This window comes from Mus pahari, chromosome 5, assembly GCF_900095145.1.
Source record: "Mus pahari chromosome 5, PAHARI_EIJ_v1.1, whole genome shotgun sequence".
Taxonomy (NCBI): Eukaryota; Metazoa; Chordata; class Mammalia; order Rodentia; family Muridae; genus Mus; species Mus pahari.
In genome coordinates this window covers 68633227-68655826 of record NC_034594.1, presented here as the reverse complement: position 1 = coordinate 68655826, position 22600 = coordinate 68633227, and the positions used below count along the sequence as shown (strand labels likewise).

At 50.5% G+C, this 22600-nt stretch overlaps 1 protein-coding gene across 2 annotated transcripts; it reads right to left on the bottom strand.

Annotated features, from left to right (window-relative positions):
* Window position 1: 1 nt before the first annotated feature.
* On the bottom strand, window positions 2–21079 carry Scly (selenocysteine lyase). 2 transcript variants are annotated; one of them, XM_029538763.1, is made up of 12 exons: window positions 20970–21060; window positions 18886–18998; window positions 16249–16349; window positions 13856–14036; window positions 11669–11778; window positions 11295–11459; window positions 10241–10347; window positions 5863–5899; window positions 4267–4350; window positions 3716–3815; window positions 2273–2348; window positions 2–1459 (listed from the first exon to the last, which is right to left on the bottom strand). In XM_029538763.1, exons 1-12 carry the CDS (start codon window positions 21020–21022, stop codon window positions 1306–1308), a joined length of 1281 nt encoding a protein of 426 aa, XP_029394623.1. In that variant the 5' UTR covers window positions 21023–21060; the 3' UTR covers window positions 2–1305. The 2 variants fall into 2 exon arrangements, with proteins under 2 accessions (XP_029394623.1, XP_021054101.1); XM_021198442.1 differs by having other exon boundaries at window positions 454–1459; window positions 11669–11796; window positions 20970–21079.
* Window positions 21080–22600: the final 1521 nt, after the last annotated feature.

Here is a 22600-nt window from a genome sequence, read left to right as displayed (position 1 = left end):
TCTCTACCCACCATTGCTGGGATTGAAGGTGTGTGCCACTGTGCCTGGCGGGCTTGTATCTGAAACCCAGTCCTTGGCTGTTCTCAGCACTGACACCGGATGAGCTTCCCGCGGGTGCTGGGTTAAGGTAAGGCTTCTAAGGTGAGAGGATGACCTCACAGGCCCTCATTGCCCCCTCCGGCCACAGCACTCTAGGGAGTCTGGACCATCCGTGGCCCTCGGCTGGGGAAGTCAGGACTAATGTGGGGTCACCTTGGTGGCACAGGAAGGTGCTGATCAGGGACAACCTCAGGATATCAGAAGTCCCTTTCAAGCCCTGGGGCTGCAGTGTCATTTCACAATGGTACATCAGAAACCTCGTCCCCTTCAGCTCAGACAAGTGCACATCCTTGTGAGCAGCAAGACAGAGATTCTCCCACCACCACCAGAGAAAGCCCAGGCCAGCTCAGCAGGTGCAGACATCTTTCCTTAGCTCATTTAATTTCTGACAACTGTTTGCACGTGTTGCCTCATCCTCTGGTCCACAGACCCACAAGCTAAAAGCATCCTTGAGAAAGACATTCCTATATAAACCTTGGTGCGATGTGTGCCACGCATCCTCAAGATGGCACAGCCTTTTGCAAAATAAAATGGAATCTGAGCGAGAAATGATCAGATTTCCCACTTTGGCAAAGACCGAGCCCAGGCACCAGCCGCCTGGCACCACGCTGGAAGTGGATCCCTGAGGAGAAGGCAGGGTAAACTGCGACCTTGGGGAACAAGGCATGAGACCACGTCTGCGGACCATCAGGCCAGGGAGGCAGGCGGGCGGTGGCAGGCTGAGGGCAGAGAGAGGCAGGGTTGCACTGGAGAGGGGTGTGTCTGTAGGTGCACAGGGGAAGTCACGGGGGAGGGGGGTTGGGAGGGGGAGTCAAAAATCAACTTTCCTAGTCTCACACTAGCAGCTAAGTGACACTGGACCAAGACTTGGGTTTTGTCTTATGGCCAAGGTGCCTCCTGGGGTCAGACGGTCCTGGCAGGCTGCCCGATAACTGGAATATTCCTATTCCCCTGTGGCCTTTGTTGGAAGGTGACAGGGGGAAGTCCTATGTGACATGGCTGTCCTGAGCTTGTAAGGATGGGTGCTGGGGTGGGATTCTGTGTGGTGGGCAGTCCCTCGTCACTCTGCACCCCACAGTAAGACAAGACATCTCAGAGCAGCTCTTGAGATGGGGCAGCTTAGGGGCCAAGGGCTTTCGCAAGCGGTTTCCTATGGATCGAGTGGCCAAAGTCTAGCTGGCCACAGAGGGAGAGCAGCTGTTAGTTCTAGAGCCGGCCTTCCAGCTGGGCCACGGCCTGCTTCAGGTCCTGCACGATGAGATCCACGTCAGCCCTGGTGGTACTGCGGCCCACGCTGAGCCGGACCGCATTCCGGGCAACGTCCACAGGAATGCCGCAACTCAGCAGCACTGGGGATGGCCTGCAGAGGAGGGAGAGCATCAGCTGCTGCTGAGGACATCCTTTCCTTTATGTTCCTACCTCTCAGCCAGCCCTCAGGCTGAGGATGTGCTGGGTCCATGCTGTGCCCACCTACCTGGCCTGATGGTTTGGGGTCCTCCTGTCCCTAGATTCCCTGGCCTAAACATTCCTCCAAGCCAACTCATAGGTAAGGTCCCCCTAACACTCTCCATTTCTCTCTGGTACCCATTTGCACTTCACATGGAGAACCATATTGTTCTCTAGCCCTAACACCTTCGTCCTATGCTTCTACCAACTATGTTCAGCTCAGCACTGAGCCCTGGCTCTTGGGCCTTGGAGTCATGGTAAACATTCTTTGAGCAATGCCATCTAGTGCTTAATGGAGAGAGTCATGTGCCCTTCCCATCTGTACCTTCCCCTTACCCCTGCTCCCCAGCTGGCCTCAGTCTCCCTGCTCCCAAGGGAGCCTCGGCCATCAGGTGCTGGACTCCGGGCACTGTGTGGCCAGGTCCTTTCTCTCTTCTGTGAACCACTGATTCCCAAGAGCCTGGTCCTTGTTCTCCTCTCCTGGTTAGCACAGGGACCATTCACATGCCCACTGAACCACCCCACCAGCTCTGGACCCAAGACTGATGGCTGACTGCTGTCCTAGAGCCACACCCATTCACCCATTCACTCCGATCCACAGGGACCCATACCTGCTCCCAGCTAGGAGCAGAACCCTTCTCCCATGCTGTGAGTCTGTAGTTCAGGGGCTAGGCTCCGAGTTGTCTTTAACCTGCGAATTGGGTTAAAGTTAGCTAAGGATACGCACCGGTCCTCGTGATCTGAGTGGCATGACGCTCCTACACTGGCCAGCAGTGTCCGGCACTGTGCAAGGACCATGTACCCTGTGAAGACAGCATGTGTCCCCAGATGCAGGACTTGAGCCGTCCCCTAGCCCTCCCAGCCATCTGACCCTGCCTCCCAGCCACCACCCTCTGACCCCCCCAGGGCAGGCAGAACTCCAGGAAAACTACTTTTGCAGCTACAGAAAGGCCAGTCCTCTTTTGCCTCCTAAGACTGGCTTTGAAATGGTACTCTAGCCAGCCACCCCAAGGGCACTGGGATTCCTACAGGCTGCCTTGATTACAGGTTTGGCACCAGGTAGTGCTGAGGGTGGCTATCTATCGTTGTGCTCACCCAGGGCGCATTGTACTCTTCTCACAAGCCCGGGTTAAACCCTAAAATTCCAGAGATGCTGGTGTAGTTAAACTCCAAAAATCCCTGTCACACTTAAATCAACAGAGGTCATCACTGGACACAGCTGGAGAATAGCTTCTTCCACAGGGGGTCTGAAGAGAGAGAGAGCAAAGCTGCTTCCTCTCATCAAGCATGGGCTTCAGCCTTAGGTTCCAGCATGTACCATCAGGATAGCAGGCTCCCTGATCCAGGGAGGTGAGATTGACACCCTCTTCCAAGAAGTCAAAAGCCAAGGGCTGGAGAGATACTCCATGGCTAAGAGCACTGGTGGCTCTTCCAGAGGTCCTGAGCTCAGTTCCCAGCAACCACACGTCTCTCGAAACCATATATAATGGAATCTTATGGCTTGCAGGCATTCCTGCAGACAGCCCTCACATACATTAAAATAGATAGATAGATAGATAGATAGATAGATAGATAGATAGATAGATAGATCTTAGCCTGGTGGTGATGATGCACACCTTTAATCCCACCACTCAGGAGGCAGAGGCAGGTGTATCTCTGTGAGCCTGAGGCCAGCCTGGTCTACAGTGAGTTCAAGGACAGCCAAGGTTACTCAGTGAAACCCTGTCTCAAAGAAGAAGGAGGAAGAGAAAGGGGAAGGGGGAGGAGGAGGAAGAAGAAAAAGAGAAGGAGGAAGAGGAGAAGCCAGCTATGCAGATGTGGCCACTAGGTCTGGGAACTGGGAAGTGAGTGCTCCTAGGATGATGTCACCTGAACTTGGAATCCTGTGCTTTGCCCTCAGCCAGCTGTCACATGGCCTCTGCATTTTCTCATCTTGACTGAGCAGAAGCAGGCCAGCTTGTTTAGCCTGGACTGTTTTTCTTTGGCTTGGCCTGGGCACAGTCTGCTCTCTGCCCCACTGGCTGCACTAACCAGTGTCCCTGGCAAATGTCCTACACCCTGCACACCTGCATTGTGCTGAGAGAACTCAAGGGCAGGAGCAGGGCCTGGCTCAGACCCAACTCATGACTTCCCAAACATACATGGGGACCAGGGTAAGAGCAGTCGTCACCTTGGAGCTGGGCCCCCTGGATGGAAAAGTTGCAGGTGTTTGGAAGTCTCTCCACCCCTGGAAACCGGCTGTTCAGATGGATTCTCTTCCCAAACTCAGCCTAAAAACAAAATCAACACACACACACACACACACACACACACACACACACACACACACACACGCCAGTGATCACAGCACTTCAAAGTCACCCTTTCCCATCAACTGGTTAATATCTAGATGTTTTTGGAAACAGAGTCTCAGCTTGTGTTTATCCTGTAACAGCTATGCAGTAGACTACAGACCCTAAGGCTAGCACAAGTGAGCATACTGAATGTGCTCATCCTTCACACACGATCACGTCTGTGAGAAAGATACAGGGTCCCCTTTCGGGATTTCTGATGACAGCTAACTTCCAGCCCAGTCCTGCCCCTTCTTTCCCCTGGTCCCAGATTGAGTTTCATTCACAGGGAGATAGTGTCTGGTGCCACCAAGCTGCCTGCCCTGTCCCACCCTAGGATGCCTCCCAGGTGCACAGTCGAGGCTGCAGGGCTGACCTTTTGCCCTCTCACCTCCAGCCTCTCCTCCAGGTAATCTCGGATGTCTCTCATGTGGGCTTCATAAGTCTCGCAGTTCTCGCTCACCAGATCAGCAGCCTGGGGACACAGACACGGGACAGTGGGGGACAGTGTGGGTCTCCTAGGGCTGGAGACCAGACAGTTGTAAACAGCCTTCACAGCCTCTGCTAAGCCTCTGCAGAGTGTGCCAAGCTGCCCTGCGTGTTCAGCAGGGCCACAAGGTGCTCCCTGCAGGGTCACCAGGTGCTCCTCAGGGGCTCCACCTAGGTGTCACAAGCAGAACAGCAAACAAACCCTGAGGGAATCTCAGCCCCTAAGGAGGATCATTCCACTAAAGGACAAAACTAGTTCAGCAGGCTCACTCCTGAGAATGGAGTGCACAGGTCCTCAGGTCCCTGATGCCTTGGTGAAGATCACTCACAGAGGGCCTAGGCTAGCAGAATTGGTGGAATGCAAATGCCTGGTAGGCGTGTAATTATTAGCTCTAGTAAGGGCTGAGATGCCCCATTGTGATATGTAAAGGTCATGCTAACTGCTGTACCAGAGGCCCACAGAAACCATAGCAGATACCCAACTCAGGACAAAGACTACCTCATCCAATGCTGCTGACCAGGAAAATGGACAGAGATACATTGGCACCCCACAGGAAGAAGAGACAGCTACAGCCGCTGTCCCAGATCCATGAGGATCCCTAAGGGGTCTCCCAGCCTTGTGAGGGAGGGTCTGGAAAGTGGGAGACACGTCAGGACGACAGAGAATGTGGAGGGACCTGTGTGGTCTGGGATCCCAAAGCAGATAGTTATTTTCCATTGTCAACTAGATTGGCATTAGAGTTGCTATGGCAACACACTGTGGGTGTGTGGTCTTCGAGGGTGTTTCCAGAAAGACTTAACTTTAGAGGGAAGGTCCACCCAGAATGTGGGCAGCTCTATCTCCTGGGCTGGGGTCCTCAGTGGAATGAAAAGAGAGCGAACCGGGCATGACCACCTCTCTCTATCTCCCTCCTGTGGATGCAATGTGACTATCCTTGCCCTGCCATTCCTGAAGAGTTAGCAGAGAGTAGGCTCCAGAGGAGACAGGCCAAGAGTCCCACACCTGACCTGGGTACCTCACACCCTTCGGCTTGCCAGGGGCCAGCAGGCCTGACCACCTGCAACAAGGCCAGTATTGCCACCTCTCATTCGGGAAGAGACTCAGAGAGTTTCTCTCTTAAAAAACGATTCTGTTTAGCATGTGTGTGCAAACGCATGCAGAGGCCAGAGGACAAGCGTCTGGAGTCAGTTCTGTCTTCTTGCCATGTGGGCTTCAGGGATCACACTTGGATTGTCAGGCTGGACACTGTCACCACAGAGCCATCTCGCTGGCCTGGATTTCCCCTTTCAACTGCTAAGCAGGAGCAACTCACCCTTATCACAAAGAACAAACGTCTCTTCAACTCCTCACCCTCCTGCCTCTACCTCCCAAGTACTGAGACGACACAAGTACGCCACATCTGGTTCTAATTCTCCTGCCTCGCCAAGGAAATGTCTGGCTTTCTGTCATCAGTACACTCTTGGTGTCATGGTACCTGCCCACGGTCAGCAGACTTACCTTCCCAAGGCCAGCAATCATGGGTGTGTTCTCGGTCCTGCAAGAGACAGGGCACGGTGTAGTGTAAGAAAGCTTGCTGAGCACTGAGTATGCAGGCATTCATTGCTCTCTGCTCCTGATGTTGGGTGGGATGTGACCAGCTGTTTAAAGTTCCTGTAGCCTTGCCTTTCCTGCTATGATGGGCTGTAACTTAGAACTGTGTGTTCACAGAAATCCTTTCTTCCCTGAGGTATGCATGCATGTATGTATGTATGTATGTATGTATGGGGGCAACTCTTGATGTTGTCGGGTCTGTCATTGAACATATTTTCCCAGTCGGCAGCTGGTCTTTTTGTAGTCAAGCTGTTCACAGAGCAGCTGTTAAATGCATGTGAGATGCTCCTATGAGTGCATGCAGGTGCCCTGCACATGTGTGTTCATGTGGAGAGCGGGTGTTGAACCAGGTGTCTTTCTCGGTCGCTTCCCACCTGACAGGGTCTCTCTGAACCCGGTGCTCACTGATGGATGGGATGAGCTAGTCTGTGAGCTCTAGGGATCCGCCCACCCACCTCCATCTGACCCAGCGCCAGAGAGAGAATCACGCCGCCATGCACAGATTTTACAGATTCGTCCGTGGCATGCGCTTTGCTGACTGAGCCACCTCTCAAACCAACAATGCTTCATTTTTGACAAAATCCAGGTTACCCAGGTTTTCTTCAATGAGTGACTTGATATGAGGTCTGAGAGCTTGCTGCCTTGCCTGGGCCCTGGCAGGTTCTCACCTTTTCTTTCCCTTGCCTAATACAGGTTTTATATTTTATGCTCTGTGTTTAAGCCATTTTGAGACAATGCCTGATGTAGTCGGTGTAAGGCTCATAGTTTTGCCTGTGATGTCTTTTTGGTTCTGCAGAATTCTGTTTGCTGCCGGGCGTGGTGGTGTATACCTTTAATCCCAGCACTCCGGAGGCAGAGGCAGGTGGATTTCTGAGTTCGAGACCAGCCTGGTCTACAAAGTGAGTTCCAGGACAGCTAGGGCTATACAGAGAAACCCTGTCTCGAAAAAACAAACAACAACAACAACAACAAAAAAAGAATTGTTTGCTGACATTCTGATAAATATTTTCTCACACAAACTCATGAGATATCAGTTTACTTCAGTCTTTGTCTGTGGTACTGAGTAAATACTGACAATATAAAGTGAATCGGAAGTGCCTTCTGACAGTGAAATGGCGTCATCAAAAGCTGGCTTTCCTCATCGACCTCCTGTACGTGTATGTCACCGGAGCGCCCTATGTCTACAGCATCCCTGATCTATGCTCTGGAAGTTAACAAAAGCGCTGCGCATGTGTACTATGCCAGGCCTTCTCAGTCGTGAGTGGGAAGTTGCCTGTTTGCATCTCCTGGGGTTCTAGTTCTAGTTGCAGCATGCAATTCCTAAATGTTCTAGTGGGCTTGTACCTGAGTATTTTTCATTGTAAATGGCTTATTTATTTATTTATTTATTTATTTATTTTTAAGTATTTATTATATCTAAGTACACTGTAGCTGTCTTCAAATGCACCAGAAGAGGGCATCAGATCTCATTACAGATGGTTGTGAGCCACCATGTGGTTGCTAGGATTTGAACCCAGGAGCAGTCGGTGCTCTTAACTACTGAGCCATCTCTCCAGCCCCCGTAAATGGCCTTTTTAATATCCACCTGTCCGCTACTAGTATACGCACACATTCTGAAAGCTTCACCTTATACTGCGACTTCATTTGACCCGGAAGTGCTTTCCTTGGAGGTTTAGCACAGGCAGCCTCGGGCTCTGCTCTGGGTTGGCTCATGGCTTCCACTGTTTCCTTTTCCTGCCTACCTAGAACTTCCAGCAGGTTGACAGTGGTCTTCACCCAGTTTCCAAACACATGGTCTCCATCACAGAGCTGATGACGGTAACTCCAGGGTGAGAGAGGTGAGCCCTCCCCAGGCTAGGAAACTTCCCTCTCACCCGACCATTTGAGAGCTTTTAACACCAAGGAGTTGACTCTGTCGAATGCTTTTTCTGCATCTAGTGAGATAACCGTGTGTCTTTCCTCTCGAGCCTGTTGGCACAGTGGATTTCACTGGTGGTTTGACCCTGAGCAGCCTTCCACGCTGGTGTTGGCATCGTGTGGTACCGGCTTCATAGAAACCCCAAGTCCCCTCCTCTTCCTTTCTGGAAGCAGATCTGATGTTCCTCAGACATTGGACCCGATCTAGTTAGAACCATCCAGGGATGGAGATCTCTTTTGGGGAGTTTTAAAGCTAGATTCCATTTCCAAAGAGTCATGATTCCAGTCTAGCGATTTACCAACGACCATGGGGCAGCCCGCAGCATTCCTTCCTAATTGGGCTCTGATGTTGGCAGGGTCTGATGTGACCTGTCACTCGTGACTGGGAGTTTCTCCTCTTTTCCCTGTCACTCTTCCTACAGAGTCACCAATTTGGGTTTTTCTTTTTCTTTTCTTTTCCTTCTCTTTCTTTCTTTCTTTCTTTCTTTCTTTCTTTCTTTCTTTCTTTCTTTCTTTCTTTCTTTCTTGTTTTGGACAAGGTAGCCTGAGCTGTCCATGTAGCCGGGGCTATCCTTGAACTCCTGGTTTTTCTGTTACTACCTCCAAAGCACTAGGATTAGAGATTTTGTTTGTTTGATAGAACCCCTCTTGGCTTCATTGATCTGTTTTCCGGACTGGAACTTCTTACACTTCCAGGTCTCATTTTGCTCCCCGCTTTCTGGTTCTTCATACAGGAGTTTAGGCCCTGACTTCACATTTTTCTTCTCAGCTATTTTTAGTCATTTTAGGATACACTGCCCTTTGAGCTGGCTGAGTTCGTGGTCTCTGTCAATCTTTGTTTAGAAGAGCCTTTTTAAAAAAAATTTATTTAGTATTATTTTCTTTATTTACATTTCAAATGCTATCCCGAAAGTTCCCTAAGAAGAGCCTTTCTTGTTTGCAGCTGTTTGGGATTTTTCTGCTCTCTGTCATTTGCCTCAGGCACCAATGGCTAGAGAACACTCGCTCTAAGTTTCCATTTTTAACTGCCCTGAGGCCTGCTTAAAGGACAGCGAGGGATCCCAGTTCCCTGGCTGCTGTTGGGTGGAGAGGGCCTCACATGACCCCTTGTGGTGCAGCGCATTGGTCAAGGCACATGTGGCGATGCCCATCTCCTTCACTGTGTCTAGGGGATGAAGCTGCTGCACAGAGCGCAGTCCTGGGGTTTCCAGCTCTAACAGAGGGGTTTTCCCCTCCTCCTTCCTCTCCAGAGAGTAAACCTGGGCTTCACAAATGCTGGGCCAGCTCACCACCGAGCTCTCGACCAGCTGTTTCTTCTTTCACAGTCTGTTCTACTTACAATGCTGCCCGGGGCCTGCTTGCACTCCTTGGTAGACTGGGGTCTGCGGCATGCACACCGTGCCTTCTCTGCCTGCGCTCGGCAGTCCATCGAAGCTAGGATTTGAAAGCCACGCCTGCTTCCCTCTCTGCTCCCCTTCACTTTTAGGCTGTATCTCTTGATATATTTGAAGTGTCTTTTTAAAAAAGGATTATTTTAAGCTTTGTGTAGATGTGTGTCTGAGGATAGGGTGGTGGGTGGGGTATGCGGATATGAGTGTAGGAGGAGCCAGGAGAGAGCACTGGGTCTCCCAGAGCTGGACTTACAGATGGTTGTGATCCAGTCAAGTCTGTTGGTGCTGGGAACAGAAACTGGGTCTTCTCCGAGAACAGCAAGTGCTTTTCACAGATGAGCCATCTCTCCAGCCCAGAAGAATTCTTTTATGCAATGTGTTTAAATCATTTACATTTGACATCATTCTTGAAATGGCAGCTGTGATGGTTAGTGTTAGTTGTCACCTGGATAGGGTCTAGAATACCCTAAGAGATGGGGCTCTGGGCGTGCCTGGAGAGATTATCTCTTTACATCAATTGAGGTGGGAAGGCTGTGGAGCTCGTGCTAAGGAGCCTACACTGTCTCCGCCTTGTTACTATCTCCCTCTCCTCAGACATCCTAACAGAGGTGGGGCTGGCACTGATTTGGGGTTAAAACACCATGCAGATAGTGGAGACCCAGGGCTCTCACAAAGGAAAACGGGGCGCCCTCTGTGCTTGCTGAGCCCCCACTGCAGAGAACAGTAGAGTGCTGCAGCACACAGGGAACTCAACACTCTGAAGCATTTATGAGAAGGGGGACTCCTATTGCATGCTCTGAGTCCCCCCGAGACACTGCAGATCTGAGCCCCACTGTGGAAACCGAGCAGTAGGACCGATCCTGGTTTGGGATGAGGTGGATTGTGCTTCCGAGAGAGAAAAATGTCGTAATGTCACTGACTCCTCCGACAGGAGCGTTTGGCCAGACGGACAGAAGCTCGTGGACTTTCAACCTTACCCTGGCCTGAAATTCCGCTCTTGTCCACCTCCAAACAGCATGGGGTACAGGGCGGTAAGTTTACCGACCCCTCGTACATACAGAGCACCGATCCTGGGGCCGTAGAACTGGAAGGGAGGGAAAACCAGTCATTCACTCACTGGGAGCTGCCCGGCCACCTGCTCCATTCCTATCTGAGTATGAGAGGCACACATTGCTCTGGGCAGCTCTGGGAGAGCATGCTCCTGACATCTCCTGTGGCCTGGGCTGTCTTTCTGCTATGACTTTGGTATATGAGAGTCACAAGAACCCTCAGGTTCAGGGTCCAGCCCAGCCTAAGGACCGGCAGGTGTTGGATTCCAGTTCCAGTCCTGTGTTGAGAGGAGTCTGCACATGACACAACTGAATTGTGAAGGGTGGGACCAGAATGGCAGCCGATGGCTTTGCCTACACTCTATGCCTCCCAGTGGTAAGAGGTAAAGGGTTAAGTGTCACGGTGTGAGACCAGCTTGTGTGTTCCTTTAGGGACCAACTAAGGACTGTGCTGCAAAACAGAGGACAGAATGTCTCGGTCCTTGTCAGGTGCCAGAAAGCCAGACAGAAGCTCTGGAAAGGGTCTTTGCTGTGACCTTGCTTCTGAACTGTACTTTGAAGAGTCACAGAGACAAAACCTTCTTGCTGGGAAGTCATAGTTCAATCAAGGTAGAGGAAGCAACAGTTTCCTGGACCCATCTCTCCTATGCTGGCAGGGTCCTCCGAGGGGGCAGATGAGGCCTCTGTGTGTTTCCCCAGCAACCACAGCCATCCATCCCCGACAGAACCCGTAGCAATGTCCTTCCCTGGCTCTGTGTAGGTTGGGGTGCCCTGCTATCTGTGTCGATGCTTGTTAGAGGTCTTCCTAGCTGTTACTGGTGCCACAGCAGTCACAACATCTCAGCACCTGGTCCCTGACAGGCACCTGGAGCTCACTGGATGACGACGGTGACATATTCGTTCAAGGACAGTGGTGCTGAGGGCTCCACTCTGCCGAAACTATTAAGTCAATATGGAGGGAAGGCAGCCTGTGTGTACATACCTTATGTCCCACGATGGTCAGGAAGTCCACACCCAGGTCCTCGACATCCACTCGCCTCTTCCCCAGTGCCTGAGCAGCGTCTGTGTGCACCAGAACTCGGGGCAGCCCGGAGGCAGCCCGGATCTGGTTCAGGGCTTTAATACGCCGACTGATCTCGGAGACAGGCTGAAGCAAGAAGAGGCAAGCATCGCAATGAGTGTGTGGTTCTGACTAGATGGGGGTAGAATGAATGTCCTGAGCTGCCGAGGGTGGAGCTAAGTTACCCACAGAGTCAAGGACAGAGAAAAGGCCAGGCCTGGTGCAGACACATGGAAATACTCATGTCAAGCACCTTCCTCCCTGGGGCCTCCTTGAAAAGAAAAAGGCCAACTCACCATGATAACGCCAGTCTCATTATTGGCCAGCATGATGGTCACAAGGCATGTGGTGGGACGGACAGCCGCCAGGATATCCTCGACCTCTGCCTGCCCATTCACCTTCGACACTGGGACAAAAGTGACCTCTGAGATACAAAACATCCATACTAAGGTTAGCCGTGCAAATAACTCCACAATTCTATTTTTAAAAAGAGGAATTATCATCCAAGTTCAGAAACCATTAGAAGTGCTGTCCACTGAGTTCAAGTCTCAGGCTGTTCTCACAACAGCAGGACTTGGGTAGTGAGTAGCTACAGGAAGTTAGCCTCACCATGGCAACAGGTAACACCTTAGGTGACAAATTAGCAGATGCATCCAGGGAGAAATAGCAAAAAAAAAAAAAAAGGGATTTTCCAGGACCAGGCAAAAGGCCCACAGAGAACTAGGATAAGTTCCAGCCAATTTCTGCCCATAGTCAGTGGAGTCTAACAGCTGGCTGTACCATCATCTGTAGACAGACACTCCTTAGAGAAGTCGGAACAAAGAGCCAGTGCGCGCAAGCCCTCTCTAGCCTCTGTGTCTTGGGGTGGATTTGTGCATGGCCATGGCTGTGTGCAAAATATGAGAGGGGCAAATCTTCTTCAGCATTTCTTGCTCTTCCACGTGGCACATTCATTCCTTACATAAATTCTTATAGGTGAATTTGTAAGAAAATTCACTCTCATTTTGAAAAATTATTTTAAAAAATGCTACCTATGGCAAAAGATGGAGGGACAGCAAGCCAGCGCACATGGACCAGATAGAGTCAGGCATCAGACAAGACATGACAAAAGGAATCCATCTGAAGTCATTTCTGGGAATCTGAGGGTGTCTTCCTCTTTTATTCCCACTGGGGCTGGCGTTGGGGTCTCTCACAGGGCAGTCTGGGCTTTAAGGTTTGGGGAGAAGCACCCCTGGAACTCTGTGAACCAAGGCTGAGGTTCCGGGGCCAGGTCCCACCATACTAGAGAACCAGTCCCATGGGATGTCTGAGTGGCCCTTATGGCTGCCATCAATGGGTCACCCTCCATCTCTGAGCAAAATGTCAGATTTGGTAACAGAGAAATTGGAAGCAAGAGGTTAGATAAAACCATATCAAATCATCCTACTAGAGCATTATTTAATATCTCAATTGCACCGCTGTTCATAAAATCTAATTTTCAAAACATAAAACAGAGAGCCAAACTCATACAAAGAAACAAATTCTTATTCCTAGCTCACAGTGCACCACAGACTTAATCATAAGAATCAAAACTGAAAACCTACTAGGCGCTGGGATGGCATCCTCGTGACAGGGGTAGGGTGAAGTCTTCTTAGGTATGACACAAGACAGAAAATATAAACAAAAACCGAAAGCAAGTAGACCTCATCAAAACTTTGTTAGCTTGTGTCAAATATATGTGAAATTCTTGTAAGTCAATAAAAAGATAAGCAGTAAAACTTAGGGCAAAGGGCTAAGGCACTGTTAGTGGTGGAGTACACTTGAGGCCCTGCGATCAATCCCCAACACCACTAAACAGCAAAAATAAAACCAGAAAGGCCAAGAACATGAGCAGAGAGTCCTAAAAAGGAGATGTATACAAAATAGCCAAGGCAGCGTGAAAAGATGGTAGGCAGCGAAAGACCACAGAGGTTCGCCCTATGAGGGTGACAACGACAGAAGAGACAGACAAGAAGCTCCAGCAGGGAGAAGAGACTTTCGGTGGTGGTGTCAGATGGTGACATTGACTGGAAAGCAAAGGTTAAGGTTAATCAAGTCTACCCAAGAACCTGTCAAATATGGTTTCAAGACAGGGTCTCTCTGTGTATCCCTGGCTGTCCTTGAACTAGCTTTGTAGAACAGGGTGGCGTTGAACTAACAAGAGATTCACTACCACCACCATCACCACCACCACCACCACCACCACCACCACCACCACCACCACCGTTCGGCTCAAATTCGGTTTCTGTATGACCCAGCAATTCTGATCCGACTCCCACACAAACACTCTCCCTAGGCGGCTTATGCGGCTTTATCCATAACGGCGGAACGCAAGAACAGTGGGAATGGCCATCAGCTTCTGAAGAGGCCAAAACGATTCGGTACACACGTCTGCAGGGTGTGTGGACCGGGTTCTGAGTGGCCTCTCCTCACTGAGGTCCAGGATGGTCCCCACGGTCACTAACCTGCCATTTGATCTTCCACCAGGTGCTCCAGGGGCAGCCGGATGGAGTCGTGTTCCACTGTGCAAGTGATAAAATGGGGCCTGGTCCCCTCTTCCGGGCTGTGCTGATCAACCACGTTCCCCTTCAGGGTCTGCTGTTCGTGGAAGCATCTCACCATAGAGTGGATTACTAAATTATTTGACTGCAGAGACACAACAGAGAGAGCCTTCACCAAAGCTGTCAGCGGAGAGAGAGGAAGCTCTTGCTCGCTCATTATTCTCCTTCCTGCCTAACACAGCAAAAGAAAAAAAGACCAGGGAAAACCAATCTCTGGTCAGGCCTGCGCCTTCAGACAGCTCCGAGCATTAAATACTCTAGAGCTCACTTCAAGTGTGTCTGTTTCGTTAGTAAGCCCAAGCTTTCATACTACATAAACCTGACAAGAAGGAGAATTCCACCCCATACTGGAGGAACACAAGCTGGAGGGACACACAGGCACAAATATAAGATAAAAATAAATAAATAAATAAATAAATAAATAAATAAATAAATAAATAAATAAATAAAATTAAAGTTAAAATATCCCCCTGCCATCGGAGTGCATGTCATTCTGCAGTACTTGGCCCCAGCTCATGGCCAGCAGAACCTGCCTTGGAGTTTCTTTCCTCCCCGGAGCCTGTGAATCCCCTGTTCTGTCTCAGGGTACATTATTCCCAATTAGCACTACTATTTACACTTCTGCACTGGTCAGGGGAGGCTGGGAAGGGTAGAAAGCCCTGGGGCTTCCCTCCTGGCCTCACCTGTGTTCAAGTCTGTAGTGGCTATTCCTGGTGGTCAACTTGACTATATCTGGAATGAACTACAATCCAGAATTGGAAGGCTCACCAGCGATCCTAATCTGGAGGCTGGGAGATAGAAGTTTCTGACCTGGATCTTGGCATGGAGATCTTGAGGCATAGTGGCTATGAATTCCAAAACATTAAGACAGGGAGACCTGTGAGTTCAAGGTCATCTGGGATTAAAGGCGTGGTGGCACACACCTTTAATCTGGGCTACACCTTCTGCTGGAGACCTACATGAGGACATTGGAAGAAGGAAGATGGACAGTCTTTCTCTCCTTCGCCTGCTTGCCTTGCGGGACTGAGCAGCTGCTAGATCCTTGGGCTTCCATTCGCAGCTGCTGCTGACCATTATTGGGAGTTGGACTGCAGACTGTAAGTCATCAACAAGTTCCCTTACTATAGAGACTACCCGTAAGTTCTGTGGCTCTAGAGACTGCTGACCAATACAAAGTCTCTGACGCCTTTGCTGGCTGTTATCCCCCTGTGAGTTGTGTGAGTCCCCCAGCTGTCCTGGGTGCTTGCTGTTGGTCAGCTCTGTGAGATGAAAGCCTTTTCCAAATGCTCTTTGACTTTCCTCGAAGTGTTCTCCGATGATGCGAAGTTTATCTGTTACTGTTTGCTGGGACACAATTCAGTGTCTCCCTGGTTGGCTTTGGCACATACATGTGATCTTCCTGCCTCAGCTGCCCAGCCGAATGTTCTCCTTTAAAGTAGGCGCTACTCACATTTGCTTTGAGAAACCTTTCGCTGTCAGACACCTCAGAGGGGCTGAGGCAGCACCTAAGGACTTCCTAATGTCACTTCTTGGTCCCATCTCTGCTGAACAGCAGAAGTTGACTCCTGGGTCCTGTGGCCGCACAGTCCAGCAGGGTTCCCTACGATCTACCCACTCAGTCACATGACAATCTTGTGGCTTACTACTGTGCCAACAACAGCTGTCCAGGCCTGTCCTGAGCAGGCAAGATGTGTGGCCACCTAGTCACACAGCAAGTGTCCACACTGACACACTGTCTCTGACCAAGTGTCTATCCTTGCCAAAGCTGTCTGCCTAGTTACCGGAGCTCTTACAGTCTTGGTTTGGGGAGTGGCCACCCTTCTCATTGGGCATCTAATCTTCCAGAAGCCTTGACTCTTAGCTTCTACATGAGTTAATTTGTGAGAGTTCATGGTCAGAATTTTGACAGAGGCTGCACTGAGTCAGCAGATTGGTTTTAAAAGAACCCATGTCCTCCAATCTGCAAAGCAGGGCCAGAACTTCTTAGGAGGCCCCAGGAAATGTCTGTCACCTCCCTGGGAGGTCTCACCAGTTCTTTTCTACTGGATCTATTTCCTAAGTGACATTTTTATGTCCTGGTCAAGGCCTATTACAGACACAAAACAAAACAAAAAACAAGAAGCAAAAACCAACCAACCAAACAAAACCAACCAAACAAACAAAAACCCCCAAACCAATTGACTTTTAATCTAAAAACTGCTGTGGCTGAAGTAACCTGTGATCCACAGCTAGCAACTGTCCCTGATGTGACCCCACCCCTACCAACCAGTGCCTTTCAGTAAAGGCAGCAGCTTTACCTCGGTGCCCCCGGAAGTGAAGATGATGTCCTGGGGGTTTCCACCTATCATCTTGGCCAGGCTCGCTCGAGCTGCATTTATAATGTCCTTGGCCTTCCTACCTTGAAGGACAAAAAACATGGTCATTACTAGCAATTCCACATCTAACAGGGCAACTAGACAAGGCAAGCCAAGGACTGGGGTGATTCTAAAAGGAGACACACCCACTAAAAGGAGCACACTTCCCTACCACTTGGCGGGGCATCAGCAAAGCGGCCACATTGAGAGACTTAGCAAGTCAGTGCCAACCACCGGAACTCAGCGAGAGCCAGGGACAGCTTGGTTGGGGGGAATCTAGGCTCCCCCAGCACAGCTTTTCTTTCTTACTGGATGCTAGAGGAGGAGGGGCTATGGCTAGCTGACCCCTTCCCACCATTCAAGGAACCATGGAAGTAACTAAACAGGACGTGAGGCTTTACACACCCAGCCAGTCAGTGCCTTCTCTCAACTTCAGGTCAGCCTTGGGAGATATAGGAGGAAGGTTGAAAGCATCTGCCTTCAAGTAGGTGTCCTGGCTGCTGTCCAGTTGCACAGGACACTGTGTCAGAGGAAGGTGGCTCTACGGGGCTCTCAGCCAACATACCAGTGGTCCCTACATTTGATGCTGGGTCCAGACCAGCTTGCCCATGATGCCCAGTAGGCCAGAACCTCTCCCCTCCTCTGCTCACTTCCAGATGTTGTTGGCTGTTAGGAGCAAGGGCACATCTGGAGCACTCAAACTCTTCCCACAGAACTTCAGCACACGTTGCTGTAGATTTTAAAGCCTAATACTGTGAAACACTGAAACATCTGTGATGAGCTGGGTGGTGGTACGTGCCTTTAATCCTAGCACCCTGGAGGCAGAAACCCTGGTGGGTCTCTGTGAATTTGAGGCAGGCTTGGGCTACAGAGTAAAATTCCTGTAAGCCAGAGCTACACAGAGAGATCCCATCTGTCTTGAAAACAGAAAGGAAAACACTTGTGATTCATGATTTTCACTTCTCTTTCCCTTCTTGGCATTTCTACTCAAATATCAACAGAAAGCAGCTGGGATGTCACCCAGGCCAGCAATGGTCTCCCACTGTGTGCCCCACTTCCTGTTTACCCTTACTCTTCTTGGCCTTCTCTAGTGTATCCTACCAGAAGTTTGACTATACTACAGGGGACATTAGGCAGATGGCAATGTCCAGAAATAAGGTGCCAGACAAGTTAATGGGTGACTAGCATCTGATCTGGAAAGCCTGTGTCACTGAGTTGCTGGGGAGCTTTCACTAAGAAACTGCTATGAAACCCACCAAACCTTATGGAGGGGTGGAGGTACCAGTAAGACCTGGGGCTGACCACCCGTGTGGCAGACTGGTTAGCAAGGGTCATCTTTAGTCTCCTGGCTGGCACTCAGTTCCCAATAAACCACCATTAATGTGGTTTGTCTTAGTCACCCTAATCACACAGTGCAGGGCCCATGCCATTCTGCTGATAAACATTAACTAGGAAGGCAAAGCATGATTAGCCTCCAAGTCCATAGAGAAAATGTGGAATGCTGACTTGAAGCAAATTATCATCCAAAAATGCAAAAGTTTAAAACTCTACATCACAAAGGCAAGCTAGAAAGAAATAAAAATATAATTATAAGCCTGGCAGTGGTGGCACACACCTTTAATCCCAGCCTGTCAGATGTGCAGTTACTAGCTAGGATGTCATACAGGGACAGAAGCCTTTAAGAATCAAGTCAGGTGAATAATTGTAACATGATGCTAATTTACATAGAAGACACTATGTAGACTTTAGTGACACAATGCTTAAAGATTAGAACATATTTATTTTGTTTCCATATTTTTAAAAAGGCTTAGGCCTTGTCTTAGTCAGGGTTTCTATTCCTGCACAAACATCATGTCCAAGAAGCAAGTTGGGGAGGAAAGGGTTTATTCGGCTTACACTTCCATACTGCTGTTCATCACCAAAGGATGCAGGACTGGAACTCAAGCAGGTCAGAAAGCAGGAGCTGATGCAGAAGCCATGGAGGGATGTTCTTTACTGGCTTGCCTCCCCTGGCTTGCTCAGCCTGCTCTCTTATAGAACCCAAGACTACCAGCCCAGAGATGGCACCACCCACAAGGGACCTCCCCCCTTGATCACTAATTGAGAAAATGCCTTACAGCTGGATCTCGTGGAGGCATTTCCCCAACTGAAACTCCTTTCTCTGTGATAACTACAGCTGTGTCAAGTTGACACAAAACTAGCCAGTACAGGCCTTTTAAGGTGTGCTTTAAAAAAACTCTTGGGAATTCTGTTAAGCAATATAGGGAATTCTGTTAAGCAATATAGGCACTGTACTAACTTTAAAGTTGAAAGAAAAAAAGAAAGTCCACCCCAATCCCAAACAAAACCATCTCATGTAAGCATACACTTTATACACTCTCCCCGCCATTTTTGTTTGTTTGTTTTTGCTTTGAGACAGGGATTCTCAGTTTAGGTAGCCCTGGCTGGCCTTGAACTTTCGGAGAGCAATCTGCCTCTGAGTGCTGGGATTAAAGGCCCGTGCCACCAAGTCAGGCTAGTATGCACTTTCTCTAAGAGGCTTCTGTTTCCCTTTTTTTGTCATGGATTCTTCTAGATTACCTGCCACATAGGAGCTGCTGGGGTTTCCCCAGGCTTCCTTCATGGCCTCTGTCACAGCCTGGATGACTTCGGGCTCTAGAGGTGTGGTGGCATTATAGTCCATATAGACCTTCCTGGAAGAAAGAGAACAACCTGTAAAGTTTGGGGAGGCAGAGTATAGGCAGCAACACTCTTTTGGGGGAGCACAGCTAGGGTCCTCTGATGGGAGACACCATGGTTTCCAGTCACCCAGTAGCTGCCCCATACAAGATGGTCATAATCTCCCCTAGCTCAAGGCTGACTGATGGCTGGAGGCCAGAGATACAGCCCAACTCCAGGAAGGGAGGGAGGAAGGATCTGCCAATGGCTGGAGAGCCCCACATTCCCTTGGGTAATTTCCCAACAACTTGGAGCCATCTGCCCCTTCCAGTCCTCCAGGAACAGCAGCCAGGAAGGAGCTTTGTACTGTCTTTGCCAGAGGCTTCCCAGGCCCGTGGCTGTCCCCTCCTCGGCTTTTACCAGGCAGGCCTCTCCCTGGGGCAACTTGCATTTTCGGTTTTCCTTGGCCTACCCTTACCCTACCTAGCAGATATGTTTGGGTGAGGCTCCAGGGTTCAATTGGAAACTATAGGCCACAGCTTGGCCCTCTTCCTCCCCTCCCTCCCTCCCTCCCTCCCTGTCTTCCCCCTGTGGTCCCATTCATCATCTGATCCAAGAGTCACATGCTTAGTGTCCTCTCTAGGGAGCAAGTAATGAGTAGCACCAGGAACAAGCAGGCTTTGTCTTCCCATGTAGGAATGTCATCCACAGGACACAGAGAGCAAAGCCACAGAGACCCTCCCTCACAAGTTATCTGCTTGTGTTCTCACCAGGGTCCCAATCTCTATGGTAGGCAATCAGGCCTGAAAACAGTCATGATTTCACTTGGTTTTAAATCAAACCAGTGCTCAAGCCAATGCACTGGTGAGCCGGAACACACTGCCCATCTACGTCCAGGGGAGCACAACAGAACAGGCAAGAAGCTTTGAGCTCCCATCTTCTCTTTAAGCGCCACAGAGTCACCTGATCTTGCAAGGCTGGGCCTACCTGACCAGCCTGGGGCTGGAATTCCCATTGCCACAGGCTTTGCCTGTGTCCCAAGTCTGTTCATTCCTAGAAATAAAGAGCCCCCAACGTGCTGCACACCAACAGGTCTGCCGAGTGACTGGTTTTCCCACCTATAGCTTGGCTGAACTGGTTTATGGTTTGCATTTTATTAGCGATTGACTCTGTTATTAGCGGGCTTCCTGGAGAAAGTGAAACTGCTTGATAAACGTCTGGTGTGTAGGCTCAAGCCACCACCAGGCTTAGGCCTTCATGAGATAGGTTCTCAGTGTGATCCAGGATAGCCTCCAAATCACAATCCTCCAGTCTAGGTCCTCAGTGTTGGGATTATAGGCAAGTTCCACCACATCGGAGGAGGCAGGAGTAGCCTAGACTACATATCGAGGCCTTATGAGGCTGAGGTGGAGGAGGGACGGGGGTTGGGGAGAAAGAGAAAAGAGAAAGAAAAAAAAAATGAGATGGGGGTGGAGAGGGGGCTTCTGCTATGACACATTCCTGGGTGGGAGAAGGCTGAACCTGTTCCTTGTGCGCCAGAGGAGGAGGTCCCGCAGCCCAGTGGACAGCAAGAGAAGGCAGGTCTCCCCGCACTGTCCTGGTGCCCCGGGCTCCCTCCCTAAAGTCCACTTTTCACCTTCGGGTGGTCAAATGGGCCTTAGACATCGTCCCCAAAGTTCCCCCCTGTCCCACAGCCACGTTGTTCTAGCCTCTAAGCAGCCGCGATTCTTGTAAAACGCAGATAATCGCGATTCGGCTGCCAGTTCTAACCTCCAAGAAGAGCCCATTTCCTGGGAAGAAGCCCGAAACACGGGAGGATGATGTGGCCACACTCGGCACAGCTGTCACCGCGGGCCCCCTTCTGCCCTCAGCTTGGGCGGTAGCCTGTTCTCTCCCGGGTCGTTTGGCCGGACGCTTCTGCGTGTCCCTTCCTCCCGCCTCACCATACCCTCACTGAGGTCCCTCAGGTGTCCCTAGGTCCTGCGGGCTCCTCGGAGGAAGCGCACCTGTCCGATAGGCTCTCCACACTGTCCCGCGCGCCATTTCGAGTCGTGTCCATCCCCTGATCGCCCGCAGGTCACCCCAAGCCTGAGAGCCCCGAAGTCTCTGAATGGGCGGAGCCTCGGGTCCCCGAGTATCCGCATTGGCTGCGCTTCGGGCTTCGGCCAATCTGTGAGCCGCACGGGCTCTGCCTCCGCCCCTGACTGGTTGATTGGTCATGTGGGGTCAGGTGGCAGTGGGGCGGAGCTGGAGACAGCTTTCGTAGGGCCACCGCGCTGCAGGTCCTATCTAACCGGTCTTCTGCAAAGCGCGCGCCGCTCTTGGCGAGTCATCTGGGTGCTCCAGCTACTGACACCATGCTCTGGGAGTCCACCTCCCTGGGTTGTCACCAGTGACAGAAGGACCAGTGACTTCACCGGTCGCCGCAAAGTTGATGGAAGAAAAAGCGCTGGGATGCACGGTGCAATGAGAGGCACCGCAGCAGCCAAGACTGAGCGTCTGGAAGGGTTGGCGGCCAGTGCTTGTATACCTAAGTGCTCGCTGGACATAGGATAACCCAGATCCGCCTTCGCGGATGATTTAATTGCGTGAAATTAGAAAGTCATGTGTTGATACTTTTGAGGCGATCTGGATCAGAGGTGAGCTAAGCAGAGCTGTTAAAATTATGGAAGGTTACAGTCACTAGGCATGCGCATGGTGCTTGTACATGAGTGCAGACAGATGCACATACACACAGACTCATACACATAAAAATCTTTTTTTAAACAATTGAAAGGCGTGAAGCAGGGCAGTGGTAGCACAGGCCTTTAATCCCAGCCCTCCAGAGGCATAGGGTGGCCTATCTCTGTGAGTTTGAGGCCAGCCTGGTCTACAAAGTGAATTCTGAACGTGTGTTTTAAAGTGTCACATTCCCGCCTGGCGTGGTGGAGCACACCTTTAATCCCAGCACTCGGGAGGCAGAGGCAGGCGGATTTCTGAGTTCGAGGCTAGCCTGGTCTACAAAGTGAGTTCCAGGACAGCCAGGGCTATACAGAGAAACCCTGTCTCAACTCCCCCCCCCCCAAGTGTCACATTCACTCTGAAACCCACCCATCCTCGTCAGCACGCAGAACTGAACCTGTCTACTTAGCTGAATGATGGTTAAGTGGTGCTGAGCTGACTGAAATTGGTCTCGGGCTCCAGCTTCCCCTTTCTCAGATTCTCATCTTTATCTTAGATGATCTGGACCATCCTGGGCCTTCACTTCCTGTCCTTAACATTGACTCTGTTATCACAAAACAACAATGTTTTCACATACCTGTACCTGGGACAGTTTAACCCATTCTTGCAATTCCTGAGGTTACACCAGACACTATAATGACGCACATCATAGCTTTCATCATGTGGCTTGCATGTAGTAGCCAATCGTCGAGTTCTAAACTCCTCCCGGATGCTGGTGTCCCATACACTGAACTTTGCCATCTGGTATTGAGGCCCAAGAGAGGCGCCATATACTTGTGGAACTCCCTGCTCAACCAGGTCTTCATCACCATACCCCTGGGCTGTCAGCTAACAGGAGGACCAGTGGCTTCGCCTATTGCTGCTAAGTTGGTGGAAGAAAAGTGCTGGGATGTGTGGGAGAGCGAGGGACACAGCA